A 21,656-nucleotide genomic window follows, 5' to 3' on the forward strand; every position below is an offset into this window, starting at 1 on the left:
AAGGGCTGGAGGGAGGCAGCATGTCTGGCCTTGCAGTAATAGGCCTTGGGTTACTGCTGGTAATGCTGTCTTCCTCCTATGAGATTAGAGGAGGTCAGAACATGTGGCCTCCTCGCCGTTTCTGCAACCACCAACACTCCTGCAATTTTAACACACAAACTTGTATCTAACAATATTGCTGAATTTATTAAGTAAAGTTTGTAAGAGATTTAAATTCTTTAAAGCTTAACTAGTACACCAATATTTCTGGAGTGACAGCACTACCAGTGCTATTTTTCACTTGTTAGACTTTCTCAGCATTACTTTCTCAACTCACTGTTACTTTACATGGTAATTCATGAGGTTAAGCACAATGTCCGGCACAAAATAAAAACTCCTATCATCTTTCACTTCTCTCTTTTACATGCCAACCCCTAATCAATACAATAAACAGAATATGGATAAACTGCCCAGAGTAGGTCCTCATACCCTCCACCTCCTCAGCTACACAGGTAGGAAAAGTTTGCTACCTTTCTCTCACCTATTCAATCATTTAATGCCTTACTCTTAAAAGATTAAGAGTAATTTTTTTGAGTAGCCCAATTGTGTCAGCTGTTATGTCAGTTTCATATGTGATCTTATTTAACACTCAAATGGGAGTATTTTCATCATTTCACAGGTAAAGAATCTGAGGCTCAGGAAAAGACTTGCCCAAAATTAAACAGTCACAAACCGCAAAGCTAGCATTTTAACCTCAGTGTGTCAGGTTCCAAAAAGCTGTGTCATTCTCATTTATACACTGCCTCCTAACAGTAACCAAGATAAGTTAATTATGTCTTGAATTCCAGCTCCTCTCTTCATCTACTGATCAGAAAAAAAAGCCAGAGGAACAAATGAACCAAGTCAGTTAACAAGAGTTCCTAAATAGAATATTTAGTTTTGTTTCCAGCTTTAAAAAAAAAAAAAATCCAAAGAGAAGTAAGACTTACAACTGTTTGGAAGAAATCATATGGGCAGCTGGGGTCTTCATGTGGACATTAATTTCCTCTGAGAGCTCTTCCACAGTTTCAATGTCCACTTGTTCTTCATCATCCTCAAGATATTCTACACAATTATTCTGAAATAAATCATTGCAATAGTAAATAACATATTGGGAAGCAAGCAAATCTTTTCAGCTGAATGCCTCCCTTATAAAACCAACTAGTGCCAAACACTGACCTTCTACCACAAATACTGGTAATTCTAAACTTGTTAATTATAAGAAGGAATTAAGTCAGAAAGATAATATATGACTAGTGTTAAGAACCAGGAAGTATACTCTAAGTCACAGAGTCCTCAAAAGCCTGCATTGATGCTTTAGTGTCATTTCAAGTGGATAAAATTCAGGTCCAAAAATATTAAGTTTGGATGAATCTTAAAGATCAAATAGTAAAATAAAATTTCGTGAGAGAAAAAAAAAAACAGGAAGGAGAAAAACCCAAGTTCTATTTTAAGGGCACTTCATGGCTAACATTGTATCAGACACCCATAATCAGCATGATACTCAAGGATAGACAAGGAAATGAAAGTCTTCTAAGTCTCTCAAGTGCACAGAATGAGAGCTTTTGAAGAATTTCAGATTTCAAAAATAGCCCAGGTTTGCTGTACTTGCTTATTATACCAAAAAATGAGTCAATCAGGAAGCATTTATTGAGCACCCGTCACAGAAAACTGCTGTATATTTTATTTAACAGAATTATAATAATGTATGGGATATGCCAGAAACTAAAAGGAATATGTTACCTATCATCCTACTATACCAGAGGTACACCTCAAAATGAAGCACCTCAATTATCTTACTAATTCTGTATTTAAATTTGTTGGAAAAAAAATTACTTAGGAGCTCTGGTAGCATAGTGCCTAAAGCACTTGACTGTTAACCAGAAGGCTGGCGGTTCAAACCCACCAGCCACTCCTCACAAGGAAGGCTGGGCAATCTATTTCCATAGCCATACCGCCTTGGCAACCCAAAGAGGGGTCACTATGAGTCGGGTCCTACTTGATGGCACATAATAGCAATAATAAATTAAAGGCTCCACATGACCGACAAGCAATAAATGTAAGCCACCTAGGTACTGAATCCTAGCTTCCCCAATTATGCTTTTGTTCCCCACCCTAATTAAGCACAATTTAGTCACCAAGACCTTTACCCAATGACCCAAACAACTACAAATAAATTCTAACGATCGTGTTCTTTGACTATCCGTCTATACCTCACCCATAAAATAATTAAATTGTCTTATCTAAGCAGTCTCGGATATATTTCATAAATTCAACTTAATCTCATGAGTAATGGCAAAAGACACATCAAATAATGTATACTAAAATTAATTTAAGAAGCTAAATCAACAGATTCCCCACAAAATCTAAAAGCAAAGAGCCTGAACAGTAACATAATTAGATACCATATAATAATCTGTCTACTGCATGGTTAAACTGCAGGCTTTGTAAATACCATCCAATAACCTACACAACAGAAGATTTAAATGAAGGCTGCTTGCTACTTACAGCCTTCCTCAAGCATAACGATATCACAAGCATGGGACACATATATAAATACAATGTAACATTTAGATTTTAGAGATCATTTAATACAACACCCTTACTTTAAAAAATGTCAGTGTACCTTGTATGTCAGATTCCCTACCGGGATGGTCAAGCAAAGCTATACTACATGATTAAGACACTCTTAAGGTTCTAGTAAGTCAGTCACTAATAGCAATAGTTTTCACTAGTTTTAAAGTTGGACTATTTTTAGTCTGATGCTTACCCAAGATAACAAGGGAAGGCTGAAACAGAGTAACGTCTAAGCTTAATGAATTAAGCAAATATTTCAATTATATATAAAATAGATGTTCTTGCAAAATAGTAAGACTATAGAGTATATTATAAACAGGGCAAATGCATATTGAATCATTCAATTTTAAAGCTACATTCTCACTTTATAAATGAGATACTGAGATACAGAAATAATCAGCATAGAAATAAAAATATTTAAACATTTTAGAGTTTTGAAAATACTAATTTTTATATTATATTTTATATAAGGCAGTTGTTGTTGTTGTTGTTGTTATGTGCCGTCGAGTCAAACCCGACTCATAGCAACCCCTCCTTGGGTTTCCGAGGCAGTATCACTACGGAAGTAGGATTGCCCAACCTTCCTTCCGAGGAGTGGCTGGTGGGTTTGAACCGCCAGCCGTCTGGTTAGCAGGCAAGTGTCTTAGCCACTATGCTACCAGAGCTCCTATAAGGCAGTTAGGACCAAATAAAAGAAAAGCCAAATGAATCTGAAGGAACTGTGATCCTAAAACAATCAGCTGTGTGACAATCTGTGCAAAGGTTTATCATTTACTCCTGAACTCAGGGACAGTTTAGATTTAAGGGCACCCCACAAGGCAGCTGCTTGTAGTCTGTTTTACATTAGACCCTGCATCAAGAGTTGGCAAACTACAGCCTGCTGCCTGCTACTGTAAATAAAAATTTTATTCAAACATAGCCATGCTTGCTCAGTCACATCTATGGCTGCTTTCATGCCCTACCAACAACTGAATAGTCAAGTCACTGCAACAGCCAAAGTATTTACTATCTGGCCTTTTACAGAAAAAGTTTGCCCAACTCTTGCTCCATTATCATCCCTGGCCCTCACTTACTTAATTCAGTAAATATAACTTTATTTAGAAGCCTAGGAAAATGGCTTCAGAAAATAAAAACAAACAACCCCCCCTCCAAAAACAAAAACACACTGTAAAGGGTCCTATTACAAAGGAAGATGACCAAATTTTAGAATATAAACTCTAGAGACTGAATGTTAATTATGTAAGATAATTAAAAGGTAATTCATGGCAGGATTCTATTAACATACTAGATAGTATTTTTCAGTTTTTCTCCAAAAAGAAAAAATCTCTCTAAATAAAGGTATTTATTCAGTTCTAAAGTCATCCATTCCCTATTTCTTAATATATCTATCAGATCATCTATAATCACCTCACACAGAAAATGCCACAGAAACTGACTGAGATCAAACGGGTAGGCAGGGGTAGTGGGTTCAAGGATTTGTTTGTTTAAATGCAACTTGAAAGGGACTTCTCATGCAGTATCCACCAAAGGCTTAAGTCAGCCTACCTATATTACCAGGTAAACTAGGGGTCAAAAAAAAAAAAAGCTCAATAAATGTTGCCTGACTGACAGCCTAAAAACTATAAAGTCATTTAATCATGATCTAAAACTTAGGCATCCAATTGAATAGTTCTTAGTGCTCTTCTGGAAAAGCTACTCCTTCCAACAAATCCCATAAATCTTTGAAGTTTCAGTCACAACAAAAACAAGCTCACCACCTTTTCTACATCATCAACCTCCTCACTCTGGTAGTCGGAAACTACATCCACAATCTCATCAATAGAATCATCAGTTTTCTCATTCTCATCTTCCTCTTCCTCCTCCTCCAAATTCAAAACAGTGAAGTCAGTTCTGCTTCTCCCAACCTTCTTCTCTTGCTTTGGTTGTATCTGCTCTCCTGGTAGCAGAAAGTGACTCTGAAAATGTCCATCTCCTCTGCTGCCTTTTGTAGCTTTCCTCGGAACAAGGGAAAAGGCTGCAGGATTAGAAATCCTACTCCAAGAATCACATTCAGTTTTTAAATCTCTGGAATCCTCAGAAGTTCCATTTTTCCCAAGTAAATCAGAGATGCCTTGTTCTTGCTGAAACACATTTGAATTTTCCTGACACGTTTTTATTTCTTTAATTAACTGGTCATCTACCTCTTTCTTACACTCTTGGGAAGTTCCAACACACTTCCGGGTCAAAGGGCCTTTCAGGTGTTTCCTCCATTTCTCTCTAGTATTGTCCTTTACCACAGAGTTTCCACATCCCTTGTCCTTGGCCTCTGGCTGTGGATTAAACTGCTGTGCCACAACTTTGCTCCCTGATAACTCAAGTTTACATTCTTCCTTAGAGATAACTGGAAATTCACTTGATTTTTCCTCTAGATTGTCTAGTATGTTCTGCTGTTCCACTTTCATATCACCAAGTTTTTTAAACTGTATATTACTTTCACTTTGGACTATCTTATTACTGGCTTTTCCAGAAATGGTCTTAACTTCTAGAACAGTCCGTTTTTCTTTGGAACTATTATGACTCCTAGGCCCACACTCTTCACTTACATCTTTATAGTCCTCTGGGTGTGACCCAATAATACAGGAATGTTTGGAAGGTGTGGCAGTTGTAGGATCTTCTGTAACAGATTCATCATCAAAATTATCACCCCTGTCTTCCAATGAATCATTTAGGGTTTCTTCTGAAGCAGGAGTTTCTGAGTTTTGGTTGATTTTATTATTATTAGCCTCAGGGTCTATGGCATCTCCTTCTGATATCACAGTCTTCTTAGTTTCCTGTTCTCTTAAAGAGCATGGTTCATTTTTATGATCTGTATTCTGGGATTCCCTCTTCATCTGCAGTGAAGCAACATGTTGAAGAATGGAGCTGGGAACAGGCTTTTGTCCTGGGAGCTGCAACAAGGCAAAACTACCAGACTGGAGAGGAATAAGACTGGCTGTACCAATAGGCTGCCCTCCTGAGCTATAGGTTATTTTGGTTTCAGAGCCTGTTTTATTTGCAAAGCTTTGTGGTTCAGGAGGAGAAATCCTCAGGGTCAAAGTACCAGCCTGAGACACAAAATTAGATCCAGAGGAAAGCAATGACGGTGCCTGAGTGATGACATTCACTGCCGGAGAAGACCCAACAGCCTGAATTACAGGGTTAACGACAGAAAAAGCAGAGGATGAAGCAGAAGATGGTGGCGTCTCAGAAGGTTTAGAAGGAGCAGGTAATCGGATTCCCATCACAGACCCTGGGTAAGATAAAGAAAATTTTAAGTCATCGCTGCCCACATCAAGACTTCCAAGCATTCTATTCTTTTTGGACTAAGAGATTAAGATGATCAGTTTTGGTGTATTGATAGATCATATAACATACTACCAACTGTTTCTACAAAAAGAAAATTCATCAAAAAGATCTCCAACTTTATACCTGGATTCCGAAACATGACAGGCTGTAAGTTGGGCTGGGTATTAGAGCCTCGAAACTGATGCAAAGGGAGGAGTTGGACAATTTGACCATTAGGATGCCTGAACAGGTTCATTCCACTTGGGCTCTTAACAGGCTGCAAGACCATCCGATGTCCCTGAGGTTGTGTGTTCGGGACAGGTCTGAGAGTAGGCGAGCCCTGCTGCACTGGAATCAACAACAGTCGAGGTCCAGTACGTTTCACTGTGTTAGGAGAGACCTGTGGAGTAGCCACTGGAATCGGAGGGGCATTTTCTGAAAAATAGGAAATGGAAACATGGTATCAGAATTCTCTTTTAACACATGTAGGAAAAATTGTAATGCCACAGGATATGACCATGCTGCAGACAACTTCTAATCTGAATTATAAAGTTGGTAAAATTGTGTACCTATATGATACACTACATAACAATCCAATAGCTTACTGAATAGTCTAATGACTGAGAACAATTTATTCTAAACTTAGGTGATTAACCAGACTTTGCAGGGTTTTACAATTAGAATGGTAAAATTTTAAGAAGTACAAATCGTCAAGAGATACATTTAATGGGATAATGCTTTTGGCTAACGAAAAACACGGGCAGGCCTCTAAATCTGGCTTCTTATTAAGGATAGAGAGATCATTTTTATGATAAAATTATCTTCCTCAATTTTTAAACTGAATTGCTGGCCAACACTTGTTTGACTTCCACTTAAGTAAGATAAGGCCAAGGACTAAAAAACCATGAGGTATAAAGTGTGTTGGTTTTTAAACTTCACTAATGAATAAGCAAAGTTTAAATAGTTGTAGAAATTCTTCTTCAGAAAGAAAAAAAATATACATACCCCCTAACAATGGGAAATTAAGAGACATCAAAGAAGCAGGAAAATAAAGCCTGGTTAGAAGAGGTGAAAGATAATTTTAAAACAAACAGAAAAAGCAGAAATTTAATGCAGAAGATGTGAATTAGAAGAGATTTCAAAACATTAATATTACCAAAAGTACATTTTGATATTTAAAAATACTAAAGACATGAGAAAAATAGAATGAGAACTTATAGATAGATTCTTTGGCCATGGGGATGAGGTAAAAATAATATTCATAAGCATAAATGAAGATGGTCTTACATTATCTTTCAAATTGGTGAGCTCACTTAGCAATGCTAATAAATAAAAACTTTCCATTAGTTTGTCACTAAATAAAATCAACAAATCAAAAACAGAAGTTCAGCTTACATGTCTTTCTATGAGACAGGCACTGTGCCCATGAAACATACCAAATTTCTAGAAGTCATATTCATAACGTTTAGATGACAAAAGAATTCATATGTAGAAAACCCAGGGCCACTTTTGAAAAAAAAATAAAAACACAAAGACCAAACTGAAAAAAAATTGTGTGTAATTTAAGTAACGATAAAAATCTATCTTCTGTGTATTAAGACACGTTAAAGGATTCTTAACTTCTTGAACTTAACTCTTCAAATTAAATTTCAGTCAGTGTTTTAAAACTAAATTATTAAAATTCCACGAATGAAAGTAGACTCTGATATATGCACATATGTGTCAGTTTACTTAAATGTGGGAGAGGGGAAGAGGGGAAAGTGAAAAAAAGGGGAAGTCAAATGAAAAAGTCATAGATGTCTAAGTGCTCCAGTTGAGATCTTTTGTGAACTGAGAACAAAATTACACACACTTCCTTAAAAACAGCAATTACCTGACTCAGCTCCATGTATAAAAACAGATAAGGAAATCTGCTAACAACACTAGTATTTCCTAAAATGGTGCTGCAGAAGATAACTTTAGGTGGTACATGCATATAGAATACTACTACATCTACATCATCAGAAAGTGATTTGCTTTTCAATTTTAATCTTTTTCATTATACACAGAAAAAAAGTATTAGTCTGTGATATATTATCTTTAAATAAAATGTCCAGCATTTTCGTTTTCTTCATTAACAGAAAGCAAGCACATGCCAAGAATATGTATTAGTTAGGCAGAATTTAGTAATATTGGTATGTTTCTGGCGTGCTTATTTATGAGGTTAACCTCTATTTGGTAAGTTATACTGCTTTCAATTTCAAGTAATATTTTAAAAAAATTTATTTAAGTAAACGAATGAGCTGACTTCAATGAAGATATTAAGTGAATTATAGTACAGATGGGACTCAAAGCAAAATATGTCAATGTATACCCTGAATGACCAAAGTCTGAGAAACAGTGAACTACAAAAACCTAACTCCTTTATCGTTTTATGACAGAAGAGTATAGAGAAGTTTAGAATTCATATGGTTTAGAACAGTTAAAATATAAGAGATATGAACTCTGAGATTCAACAGGATATCAAAGCAGTTTCATCAACACTGACCTCACTAACAATACTCTAAAATACCCTAATCATTTCTTTCATATCTATTTGTGGGGAGAAGTAAAAGACAAACAATTTTAATACTGTGAATCACTTTTCCTTTTGATAGAATTTCAACTTATAAACTAATTCACAAATCACCTCTTTACTAAAAAGACCTATGGGGATTCAAATCATGTCACTACCTGCAAAAATACTTAGTAAGAAAAACATCAATCACCAAAATAATTGCTGTAGGGTATTTATTTCTCCTCTAATCCTCAAAAGTCTTACATTCTGTTCACATTAATTCCATTGAGTGGACTAAGAGAACCACTTACTTTGCTTAGCTGCATTAGGACATAAAACATAAAACTAGCAAAGTGTAGATGTTCCTATTTCAAATTCATTTAACCTAAACCAACAACAGAAAGAAAGTAATTTTAACTATAAAGTTCATAAACATAGTTATATATAATACTCTAGTTCTAAACAGTGAAATATGTTCTCTTATTTCTATTTCAATCAGTTCATATATAATAATTACATCTGGGAATTATGTCAGTATTACATAAGAGTTGTGATGATTCACACATGAATTTTACTAGGCAAGAGGCGATAAATTGGTAGAATTTTAAACTTTCAGCAAGAAAGAGGTAAGCTTTCAGCTTGGCTACAGCATAGGCAGAAGCCCTCTCATTTCTCTTTTTTAATAAAAAGAAAAATACAAAGGTGAACACCTGCCTTTGGGGTTCCCTCCTCAGAGCTCTGGTAGCGTAGTGCCTAAGGCACTTGAGTGCTAACCAGAAGGCTGGTGGTTCAAACCAAACAGCCACTTCTTGGAAGGGAGATTGGGCAATCTACTTCTGTAGTGATATCACCTCGAAACCCAAGGAGGGGTTGCTGTAAGCTGGGTCCGACTCAACGGCACATAACAACCACCCCGGAAATGTACACTCCTACTAGTGTGCAGCTCTTAGTACATGGTGGGTTGCACTTCCTCCTGTGCCCACTTCTGCAACTTCTCTATGGCTCAGAGCTTTACTTCTATCTGCATTATTTCAGTATCTTTAGCCAGCATTTCCATCCTACTGTTTCTGAATGTTTTTAGTATCTCCTAGGGCAACCTCCAGCCCCACTAAATTGTCTGTCCAGTCTGTTCAAAACATCTCCTAAGTAAGTACCAGTTATTTTTACTAGTGCTAATTACAAAGCTGCAGATTTTCAGCGATTTGCCCTAACTCTGGATTAACTATGAGTCTTACTGTATTTATTTTTACTGTTATTTGGGTGAAAGTTTATAGAGCAAATTCTTGTTTCATATAGCATTTCATCCACATTCTGTTTCATGACACTGACTACAAGAGTCTTACTATCTTTAGTGTTCATTTTTGCAAAATGCAAAGGTTCTCAGGAATACATGTACCATTTAGAACAGAAACACCTACACTGTCACCCTACTATATTCATAGTCCTATCACAACCACAAACTTTTATAAATACCTGTACAGTAAAGCAGCTAATAACATCTAGGCCTTACCTGGTCTCTGGCTCACTGGTGGACTCCCATTAATTCCCGAGAGTATAATAGGAACAGAGCCCAGAGATGAAGTTGGTGTGGTCACCATGGAGGAAGATGCAGCTGTTGTCACCACGACTATGGAGGTGGAGGCAGTGGAAGCAACAGGAAGAGTTATGGTTGGAGAAGATGCTACCAAAGATTTAGGAAAAGCAATTGAAGCCACAGGGGTAGTTATCCCAGTAGTTTTGGTAAGGTCCACAGTGGCTGTGGATTGGGTAGGTATTACAGGGGTGCTGGTATTAGTTTCAGAGACCTCAACAGCCCCTGCAGTGGTGGCACCAGAAGAATGAGGAGTTTCTTTAGTTCCCATGTCAGATATAGCAGTCATAGGTGTCACAGAAGTAACATTTTCTAAAAACATTTGAGGGGTGGTAGTAGTGACAGCAGCAGCCACAGGGCTGCACACCTGAACTGGCTCAGAAGAAACCACAGGTGTGACGACCATTACTGGAGAAGGTCTGATACTGAACTTCTGTGGCCCTGTCAGGGGTTGGGGTGTGCTAACTCCAGGTATCTTCTGCTGCAGGGCTCCAACTTTACTCATCACAAACTGTGTGAACACACCACCAGGAGAGGGTCGAGCCGCTGCAAATAAAAATTTGCAGGTCAAAAATCTTTAGTTCTCATATTTTATCCTCTTAGTGAATGTGTTTATCAACATTTATTGTGCACCACTGGGTAATTTCTTACAGGTATTAGCTACCTGCATTATGAGTGACAACTTCCACCCACAGAAATAAAACACTTCCCTCAACCCAAACCAAACCCTTAATTCTAAGAGACAGGGATTCAAATGGATGTTCCTACTAAAATTCTTTTCGTTATACAATATATTCATATTGTTATGACACTAAAAAGACAATATAGCAGCAAACAAATTCATCACCTAAAACAGAGGATTTTTCCCTAATGCTAATTTTAAAATTTGTTTCCACTACTTCTTCCTGCTCCAGAACCTCCACCTCTTTATTATTGTCTTCTTATGAGACAAAAAGCAGTGAAGTTTCACATGTTCCTAAAATGTATACGCTTTTTTAAAAAGAGAGGAGGGTAGGATTCTTTAAAAAAGAAAAAAAATCACCAGTTAAAGATGCTTAAAAAAAAAATAAGTGCATTCTTTTTCAGGCATATAATGCCTATCCTTAATCTTCATACAACTCCAGCTTTTAGCTAGAAATTTCAATTTTCTATTAGAGGAATAAGAATCCAGCAATTTGTACTTTTACTGGATTTGAAACAACAAAAAGAAGAGTTCAACCAACCAACTATAAAGATACTTTCAAAGCTAGAAACAAATACTTCAAGAAGGTAACTTATTATATACACTCTAGTACTAAAATGTTAAGGAAAAGAAAGAAGTTTTCATTCACAGATCAAGGATGAACAGAATAAAGCAATGTTGCCAAAACTGTTTTATAAAGAGCTTCTACTTGAAACCTATACTAACTCAACCCACTGATTTTCTAGCTCCTTAGTTTCCTAAATGTAAGGGAACATACACAAGACTAGTGCTAAAATGGGAGCTCTGGTAGCATAGTGCCTAAGGCACTTGACTGCTCACCAGCACGCTGGCGGTTCAAGCCCACCAGCCACTCCTCGGAAGGAAGGCTGGGCAATCCTACTTCCATAGTGATACTGCCTCAGAAACCCAAGGAGGGGTCGCTATGAGTCGGGTTTGACTCGACGGCACATAACAACAACAACTGCCTTATATAAAATATAATATAAAAATTAGTATTTTCAAAACTCTAAAATGTTTAAATATTTTTTATTTCTATGCTGATTATTTCTGTATCTCAGTATCTCATTTATAAAGTGAGGATGTAGCTTTAAAATAGTAAACTAAGGAAAGTATTTAGACAGTAAATTCTTCCCTTTTTAAAAACAAAATTAAAAACTTAAGTCTCTTCTACATTAATAAAACCAGCCTAAAAGCCTGGAAACTAACAATTGTAAAACTAAGAAGAATTCAATTTATCTAGAATTACAGGTCATTAAAAGTGTTACATTAAAAAAAAATAAACTTTGACACCAAGAATAATACCCAATTCCTTATTTCTCTAATCTTTGTATCTGTACTCACGGACCCAATATTAAGTTACCAAATATATATATACTCCAACTTACCAATGGGCCTTTTTGCTGGGACAAATGCCTTCAGATTCTTCCCAGGGCGATTTGATGTAGTGCTGGAGGAGGATGTCGTTTTGGAATTGGATGTTGAAGGCAACAGGGTACGTGGTTTCCTGGATGCAGCCACGTTGGCATTGGATGCTACCTTGGAGATGACAGTACTGAGGGTTGAGAGGTCCAGGACTGAGGGTCGCAACCTGCCTGTGATATAAGCAGCTAGCCTATTGGCTGGATGCAATGCCCCCATCTGTCCCAATAGCAACTTAGCCTGCGGGTAACTCTTACCATTAACCTGAAACAAGTGGCAAAGAGAAATTCTGTAAAGATAAAATTCTCTGGCTAACTCCTCTCCCTTGACAGGGGTTTCTTTCATTTTTACAAGGTTGCAAAAGTCTAATTTTCAGATTTAAAAGGGAAAAAGAAATAAACTTTTTCCATTCAGGCTAACCTGAGTATTTAGAAGATGGGAGGAAAAAGTGCTGCCAGCTAATATTCTGAACTAATCTCATCTTCATTTAGATAGTTTGGACACAGAGAATATTAGTAATATATCATTTCTGCATCACAGATATGTCAAAGATGCCATCAAATCTGAAGAACCATCTACTTATTTTATTTGTAACTAATTCTGGTTACACTGGCAAACATGAAACACTCTTCCATGGAATCTCCCTGGTAAGATCAGAAAGGCTTAATGAAACTCTTTCAAAAAGAGTCTTTTTAAGCACTCTTCATATTTGAAAAAATATATGATGAATCTAGTTTAAGTTATATAACAACCATTGTTTCAATAACCTAAATAACAAAGTCACTCCAGTTTTCGATTTTCAAAAAACTCAACTTCATCTCCTAGAAAGACTTGGAGCTGGAGATAAATGCTAGTGGAAACAATCTAATTCTAGAAGTAGTCACTAAACTGTCAAAAGAAAGTGAACCAATGAATGATGTCAAGATTGTCTCTACTGCCTGAGTTGACTTAGCCTGCCTATCTAGGGACAACAGCATAATTTCCTTTCAAAAGAAAAAAAACTACTTAAGTTTTTTACTCATGTTTTCCAGGTCATATTTCTGGGTGATTCTAGTTAAGACATACTTTTCTGAGCTTCCTCTTCATCATTTAGAAAGGTGAGGGTAATAGAGTAAAGGGGAGAAAATTCCCACTCTCTAAATTAGTATGTAATTTGTGAGAAAAATAGATACTGCGAGACACTTCATCTTCAAAGACACGAGACAAAATTACTCTTTGCTACTTAAGTAAAATTATTATTACTCCTACAAAGATCAGGAAAATCTTTGCCTCAAGTCTGATATAAAGAATGTGATCTTCCCATCTTAAAATAAACTTTATGTAGTTCTCCAAGCCATATGGAGTCTAGGTTAGATACCCCTACCTGTTCCTTTGAAACTTGCTTTCAAGACTACTAGCAGCTTCCCCAAAGTCTATATTATAGTAGCCTGACTGCTTACGCAAGTTCACATGGTTGCTTCGTGACTCTTCAGCAAGAGAGGCGAACACAAATTTCTATGCCTGTATTTCAGGGCTCCAGTCTCACTAGACATGATCTCATAGAAGTCTCAGTTTTCAAAGTACCAATCAATAAATGCAAATAAATAAACCTGTGTTTAAGGGAGAAAACATAAGTCTCCTCATCATAAAAAGTTTAAGGAATAACAATAAAGTCAAGTGACCTTGACAATAATGTCATAATACTTTGACACATTTGCTATACTGACATAAAAGTGCAATTACCATTGCTGAGCCAAAGGAGAAAATCTTTTTGCCTATGACTCTTAATTCAATTCAGAAACTTTCCTTTTTAAATGATTTAAATGATTTTCTAGATAGATGCCAATGTAATTTTATTAATATAATCTGCCTGAATGGTTGTTGTTATGTGCCATTGAGTCGGACCCGACTCATAGCGACCCTTCCATAGCGACTTCCGAGGCAGTATCACTACGGAAGTAGATTGCCCAACCTTCCATCCGAGGAGTGGCTGGTGGGTTTGAACTGCCAGCCTTCTGGTTAGCAGTCAAGTGCCTTACTAAGCAGTAATGATAGAGGTACTTAAAACAATACATATAGTGGCGAAAACTATATAAATCAAGTAAAGAAAAAAATAATTAAGAATATCAGAGACAAGAAAAATTTTAAATCTCATGTATGTAAATAATACCTTATTAAACTGAAAATTTTCCCAAGTTTCACAAAAAAAAATTAAAAATAAAAATTTTCCCAAGTTTCAAACATGTATTTCCTACCTTAAAGTCAATCTCACCTCCTCCTTAATTACCTATCCCTAACATCCTATATGGGAGCTCTGGTAGCATAGTGCCTAAAGGCACTTGACTGCTAACCAGAAGGCTGGCGGTTCAAACCCACCAGTCATTCCTTGGAAGGAAGGTTGGGCAATCTACTTCCATAGTGATACCGCCTCAGAAACCCAAGGAGGGGTCGCTATGAGTCGGGGCCGACTCAACGGCACATAACAACAACAACATCCTGTATACGGGGATTTGTTAAAAAAAAAAAAGAAAAAAGCTGTCTACCAATGATAAATTCCAATTAGACTAAATCCCTAATTATCCTCACTTAGTTGTCAAAGTATCACCAGAGCCAGGCATTAAGTTTAAGAACACTTTCTAGGAAGACTAGAAAGAAAACTGTAAGCTAATATGGGGCTCTCCACATGATATAGGGCCCACAAGGAGCTCTGAAAACTAAAAATGTTAACTAATTATGAAAAGATGCTATACCCAGATTGAAGATAATTCTCACCTGGATAAGCCCAGATGTGCTTGAACTGGGTTTACGTTTATAGGCCACAAGCTTCCCTGCAGGAGAAAGCCCTGCATAAAAAGGCAGACCTTTGCCTCCATGCAATCTTTCCCTCACTGAATCCAAGGCATCTGTCTGCACAGAAGTGAGATCATCCATTTTCCCAGGGGATAATGGACCATCAGGAGTCTCTGATTCAGATTTCTCAGCCATATCATCTTGGTCTTGACATGATGGCATAGAGATTTTCACACGAGAAGAATAAACAGGAGGGTTCTTCTCACCCCGGCTCTTTCGCTGAGAAGCCAATTCAATGATGAAGCTGCCCACCTTAAGTGATTGTGGCATGTTGCTATTGATGTGCTGCGATAAGATGCTCAAAATCTTGTTCCGATCCTCCTCCCAGTTGCAGTCTGAGATGATCTCTATCAGTTTGGTGGGACCACCAGGTGACCTCTGATGCACGTAGGAAGTAGAAGAGGATTCCCCTTCATTGCAGGAAGACTTCCAGCTCTTTTCTAATAAAGAATTAAGAGGTATTTCTGTATCACACTATTGTAGTAAACTTTGAAAATATTCTTATATTTTCCCTCGGTACTCAGGAAAGTACCACAGTCACTAAACTGGCAGAAGAAGAGTGAACTAGAATTCAACAGTTACTCAGTGCGCCATTCCCATGTACTTCCCACGACACTTAACACTATAATCTGGGTGTTTTCCAGGAAGAAGAAAGATCCCAGAGAATTAGACTACACTGGCATTCACAATCCTGATGACTGGGCTTTCGAATAAAAAAGGCAATCTCTCAAGACTGCTCTAAAATAAAGTGTTATCTTGCAAACAAAGCATGACCATAACCAAGGTTAAGCTTGTTCGGTATAGTTTAGTATTCTGCTATCCATATATGCAAAACAAAGATGCTACAAGATGCCTTGTAAAACATAAAGGACAGAGTAAATTCTAAATAGCAAGAGTATTCTGGTTGAAAACAAAGTGCAATGTACCTCTAGTTTCTATAGGAAATACTTCTGAAATACTTATGTGCTTCTAGATATGACTGACGAATTTCTACAACGTACACTCATCACTCATTGATCACTCATTGTACAAATGTATTTACATTCATGGCAACATGTTAACTAGATATATAGTTCACTAGACAGCTAGGTTTCTACAACAGGGCTCCCCACACAATGTGCTACAATTACATGTATACCAAAATACAGATCCTGTCAGCTCTCAGGGGTCAGCCCTTCAGGATGACTGTGCTCTCAGGCAGGTTTCTCCATCCTAGCAGTCTCCTTCACATACCTCAGTGTGTTAAAAAATCATTATCATTTTCTATGTGTACCATGACATTTAAAAAAAAAACTCTGGAAGCTCTATTGATTATGTGTCAGAAGTTTTAAGAAGCAAACCAATAGCAAATAGGTCACTACCTCTCATCACAGTAATTTGGGCAGCATTCTCTGCTAAATAAAGCAGTGATATTCCTTTCTCATTCTGCATTTCTACAATAGTGGTATCTACTAAAACCTGAAGTAAAATTACAGTAAGTACTAATGTCAATATTGCCAGGGTTTGGAAAAGAGGTTAAAACAAAATAAAACAAAAAATCACTGACTTACCCTAAAAGTCTCTTCTAACACAACATACCATACATATCAATAAGACTGATTTTTTTTTTTTTTTAAAGGACAGGAGTATTAAACAGATCAAATAATGGGAAAACATTTTACCTATTGTCTCTGTTTTTAGAAATTAGAAGTAAGGTAAATACATATTATGAATTGGTTGTTTGGGTTTTCCTTCAGTATTATTATAATCTGACTCTACAGGAATACTATCAAATTATAAAAATCAAGCTTTCATTCTCACCTTGTGATTTATCAGGATCATTCTCCAAGTCACAGGTGACTTGCTTCAAGGGCTGTTGTTCAGAATCAGGTTCCTAGAGAGAATGACATAGAACTACTTCAATTCAACACATAATTAGTATCTAGAGAGACTTGGCCACAAGCATTAAATGTCTCAAAGATGCTTAATTATTCAAATGATTAAGAAGTCAAAAACTTCCTATTTGCATGCACAGTTGCATTGCTGTATTATCTAACCCTGGGTAAAAGTAAGTTGCCTTGTTTGCCAATATTCTTAATAGTAATTGAATCACTAAGAAAAGGATTTACATTGTATTTTATAGTATATTCTAATACAGAGGGTAAAATGTTGACAAGCTTCAGTTATTTCGAAAATTCACCAATATGGAAAGACACAAATACAATTAATTATCAATTACTGATTTAATTAAAACCAGAAATGTTTACTTAAACAAACAAAAATTACTCCAAGGTCAGAAAGAATGATACTGTTAATAACAGTCCAACCCTAAGGGACAAAGCTCTAAAGCAGGTATGTCCCCAAACCTACTGCAATCTAATGAATTTCAACTCACAGTGACCCTAAAGGACAGAGAAGAATTGCCCCATAGAGTTTCCAAGGCTGTGAATTTCTATGTAAGCAGACTGCCACAGCTTTCTCCCACAGAGTGGCTGGTGGGTTCAAACTGCTAACTTTCAGGTTAGCAGCCCAATGCTTTCACCATAGCCCCACCAGGGCTCCTTTGAGTAGGTATGTAGAAAAATGAATTGATACAAACATCATGTAAGCTTTCTCTGTTCTATAAGAATTACCCAAAATTATTCTGAGAGTATAATGCAAATTCTAATACCAGCAACAAGCAATTAAAGATAAAGAGGAAAATTATACAACAAGTATTTACTTTTGTACTACAGTCCTCAGAACTAGAATGGCATGAGCTCTGCTGCTGAAATGATGGGGAAGGCTGTCTCCGCTCTTCTTTTTTTCGTTCATACACTCGAACTCGGGCACAAGTCATCATACTTTCAAAGTACAAGTAGACTGGATCCTTGTCCTCTTCCCGAATCTGTAAGTTGCACACAACAAAACATTTTCTACAGTCTATTGGGAAGAGTCTCCCAGACTCAGGAAAAAAAGGATGTTTAATCTTTCTATTACAACAGTTGAAATTTTTCAACGCAAACTTTAATGTTAAATACTCTGAGCACGGTTCATACATGTTGAATTTTGGGGTCGTCAGGAGGGATTCTGGTTCTCTATTAAGAAATTTTACATCATACCAGAGTAGTGCTTCTCAAACTATCTGCAGTGAAGGAGCATGCGTTCATTATCAGACCATCAAAGACTTTTGTAATATACAATAAAAATAAACTACTAGAAAAATAAAACATAAAAACATGTAAAATACAAGCCCAGGCTTTTTAAATCAAATAGACATAAAATTATTCTATCAATTTGCTATAAAAGTTTCTTAATATTTACTCATTTTTTGTACAGAAAGTCCCTGAGTTAAGTACAACACTTTAAGATTGAACCCCCAATAAAACCTATTATATTGAAAATTAAAGGTATATATACAATGGTTCATAGTAACAAATGAGTGCTACTTTGCAATACATCAAAACAATACAATAATATTGTATTATTATGTTAAAGATGTTTTAATGTTTAACTGTTTTTTGATGTTTTTTATACATGGAAAGGTACACTATATACTAAGACAAACATTTGACTGACTTTAGATATCAACCATATTTAACTGTTCTGACATACAAATTTGAAAAGACAGATATAGGAAACCGAACTCATTCATAATCCAGAACTGCCTGTACTTATTTCATGACACATCAGTAACAGTTTGCAGACCAGGACTAGTACACAGACCACACAGTAGTGTTACACTAAAGGATCTTTCTTCAGTTTAATGGAATGGTAAGACTGAAACTGATTCGATAATCTGATTTGCAGTGAGTTTGGGTGTTTTTGGTCTATCAATATAATGCCCAGCACAGTATCAGTTCTGACTTTTACCTCTTAAGGCTCCACATAGTTATATAAACATTACCTGTTACTTTAAATCTTAAGCCTTACTGATACTACTACTGTACAAGAAATTTGCTTGGAAAAAAATGACTATTTTCAGGGCTTTGAATTGGTTCAAAGCCTTGGTTATTTGTAAAGATTTTTCTTAGTAACTTTCTACTAATAATATGCACTTCCTGTCTCAATTAATATTCTACACCACAGGAATAAGAGCATCATGAAAAGACTTTTTACAAACCATGTCAAAAAGCTGATCTTCCTATGATCCTCTTAAAGAGAGACTGGGCTATTTTTAAGAATTATTACTAGTCATCTCTAACTTTTATGTTTTTAAAGTGCCAAAAACTAAAAGATTAAACTAGAAAGGAAGATGTCTTAAAGATATATTACCTAAGAACAAAATAATTCACAGAGTATCAACCAAAAATCTGGTTGGAACCCATCATCTTTACAAATATTTTAAGTTCCAATTTAAAAAAATTTAAAAAATAAGGAAAGAAAGAAACTCAATGCTTACCACAGGATTGGGTTTGGGAGTATATGGCTTTGCAGGTTTAATTCCAGTGAGCAGTTTGCCCTTCACAGTAGATAAAACTTCTGGCTGTGGCAACAACAACGGTTTCATAGGCTCAATGACAGAGGGAGTTGGAATATAAACTGGCTCTGGATCTACTTCACCTTCTACTTTCACCCATAGTGGGTACTGTCGAATGGGCTGTTCAGGCTCTGTTTCACATATAGCTTAACAAAAAGAAGGATAAGATTTTGGGCACTTTTGTCAACAAAAGTTCAATGTTCAGCCATTGCCAAAACAAAATATGCTCTCCACAAAAGGCAATTAACTAATTAAAATAATCAAACACAGGTCCTCACAAAAACCTTTAGCGGACCTCACATACCTTAATTAATTTATTTACCAAATACTTGTTGAATATCTACTAAGAATCAGAGAGATGACTTTAAGGCACTAGAATAAACACTGAGTTTATAATCCAGTAGGACAGAATAAACTAACAAATACAATCAAGTAATGGTAAGTACCATGTAGAAAAATACAGCAGAGTAAGGAGATGAAGAGTTAACAGATGATGCTGTAATATTTAACAAGGTCAGAGAAGGTCTTACTAAAAATGTATCATTCTAAACCACACATTTTTATAGTTAAAGTATTCGGCTGCTAACCAAACGATCAGGAGATCAAATCCACCAGCCGCTCTACACCAGATGCTTTAACCATTGTGTCACCAGACCTCCTATCAAATACAGTAGGCAACTGAAAATCAGAACTGTCGGCTAAAATTATGAAAATGGACACACTCCCCAGAAGGACAAGAACAACAGACCAAAAGCCTTCAATCTCGCCTACTCCATTAGAATGCTGTTCTACTTGATTCCTTTACACAGCCTGAGGTCCAAGACAGAGCATTTCACAAGGCTCCTGTTAAAATTGCACTGCAAACCCTACTACTATTCTTTATCTGACATCCCAAAAAAAGCTAGTTTCCTACGCAGGATAGGAGTTCTGGCCGCACAGTGGTTAAAGCAGTCAGCATACTATAATTCTTACTCCCATTTCTGTGTTTTAAACGTTTTCACTGTGAAATATAATATCCATAGAGAAAAGTACATAAACAATTTATGTACAGCTTAATAAATATTACCAAGTTACATCCATATAAAACTCACTGCCACTGAGTCAATTCTGACTCATAGCAAGCCCCTTGGGTTTGCAAAGTGGGAAATCTATGTGTAAGTAGATTACCTCATCTTCCTCCCACCGAGCAGCTGGTGGGTTTGAACTGCTGACCTCTTGGTTAACAGCCAATTTAACCACTATACCACCAGAGCTCCTTACAAAACACTCTATAGGTCAAGAAACAGAATTACTGCCATCAAACTCAGAAGTTCCCACATGTCCTTTCTCAATCATACTACTACTCCTGCCACAAAAAACAACCACTTAAATGATAGCCACCTCTTAGCTTTTCTAACACCAAAGTACATATCCCTAAACGTCAGTATTTTATTTTACCTTTTTAAATTTATATAAATGGAATCACAAAGATGTATGTTTTTGCCTGGCTTTGTTTCACTAAACATTCTATTTATAAAATTAATTCATGCTGTTTGTACATAGCTCTAATTGTTTTTCACTATGGTAATCTATTCCACTGACTATTCACATTTAGTCATTCTAATATTACTGGATTTCCAGGGTTGTTTTCAGTTTTTGGCTACTGTGAATCACAGTGCCATAAACATTCTTGTACAGTCTATTTACTGCAGCTCTGCTGATTACTGAGGGGTGAATCTGCAACTTTAGTAGATACAGCGAAACCTGTGAGAACCAGAACTCGACAGGAGTGCCTTGTTTCTCCCAGTCTCACAAGGTTTCCATTTTTGACAGGGAACAGTCTCACCACTTTTCTATCGCTCTCTACTAAGAATTCTACCTCAAATGGAGTGCTTCTTTTCAATTTTATAGGACTGGAAAAGAAACTAATCATTTCTTATAATTTATTCAAACTGTCAGATATGTGCATATACACTCAAACCTGTGAGAGCCGGAACTGGACAGGACTGTGTTGTTTTCAAGGTCTCCCACGTTTTCCACCTTTGACAAAGTGCAGTCTTACCATTTTTCTATGGCTTGTTTCAGCGTTTTCCTTCTTTGAAAGAACCATTTTACACAGGATCCAGTTTTCACAGGTTTTACTGTACTAATCAAATCAAGATATGGGTAAAATTCTCATTTTAATAAAAATATCTAACATCAACTGTTTACTCTGTTGCTGTTTTTTGATGAAATGTAAGTCAGTAGCCTTATAAAAAAAATT

The 21,656-nt window shown here is 36.4% G+C and overlaps 1 protein-coding gene across 1 annotated transcript in view; it reads right to left on the minus strand.

Moving 5' to 3' along the window:
- The window catches only part of MGA (MAX dimerization protein MGA), an 86,425-nt gene that overhangs the window by 17,272 nt on the left and 47,497 nt on the right, over window positions 1-21,656 (minus strand). Inside the window, exons 9-17 of the mRNA XM_042783699.1 lie at window positions 19,337-19,560; window positions 17,678-17,842; window positions 16,777-16,849; window positions 14,899-15,416; window positions 12,114-12,411; window positions 9,945-10,571; window positions 6,043-6,333; window positions 4,353-5,863; window positions 969-1,096 (exon numbers count right to left, since the gene is read on the minus strand). Of these exons, the coding sequence (XP_042639633.1) occupies window positions 969-1,096; window positions 4,353-5,863; window positions 6,043-6,333; window positions 9,945-10,571; window positions 12,114-12,411; window positions 14,899-15,416; window positions 16,777-16,849; window positions 17,678-17,842; window positions 19,337-19,560 (3,835 nt within the window). The remainder of the gene's footprint in view (window positions 1-968; window positions 1,097-4,352; window positions 5,864-6,042; window positions 6,334-9,944; window positions 10,572-12,113; window positions 12,412-14,898; window positions 15,417-16,776; window positions 16,850-17,677; window positions 17,843-19,336; window positions 19,561-21,656) is intronic.

This window comes from Orycteropus afer, unplaced genomic scaffold, assembly GCF_000298275.1.
Source record: "Orycteropus afer afer isolate SDZICR_OR568_19922 unplaced genomic scaffold, OryAfe1.0 scaffold00026, whole genome shotgun sequence".
Classification (NCBI taxonomy): Eukaryota; Metazoa; Chordata; class Mammalia; order Tubulidentata; family Orycteropodidae; genus Orycteropus; species Orycteropus afer.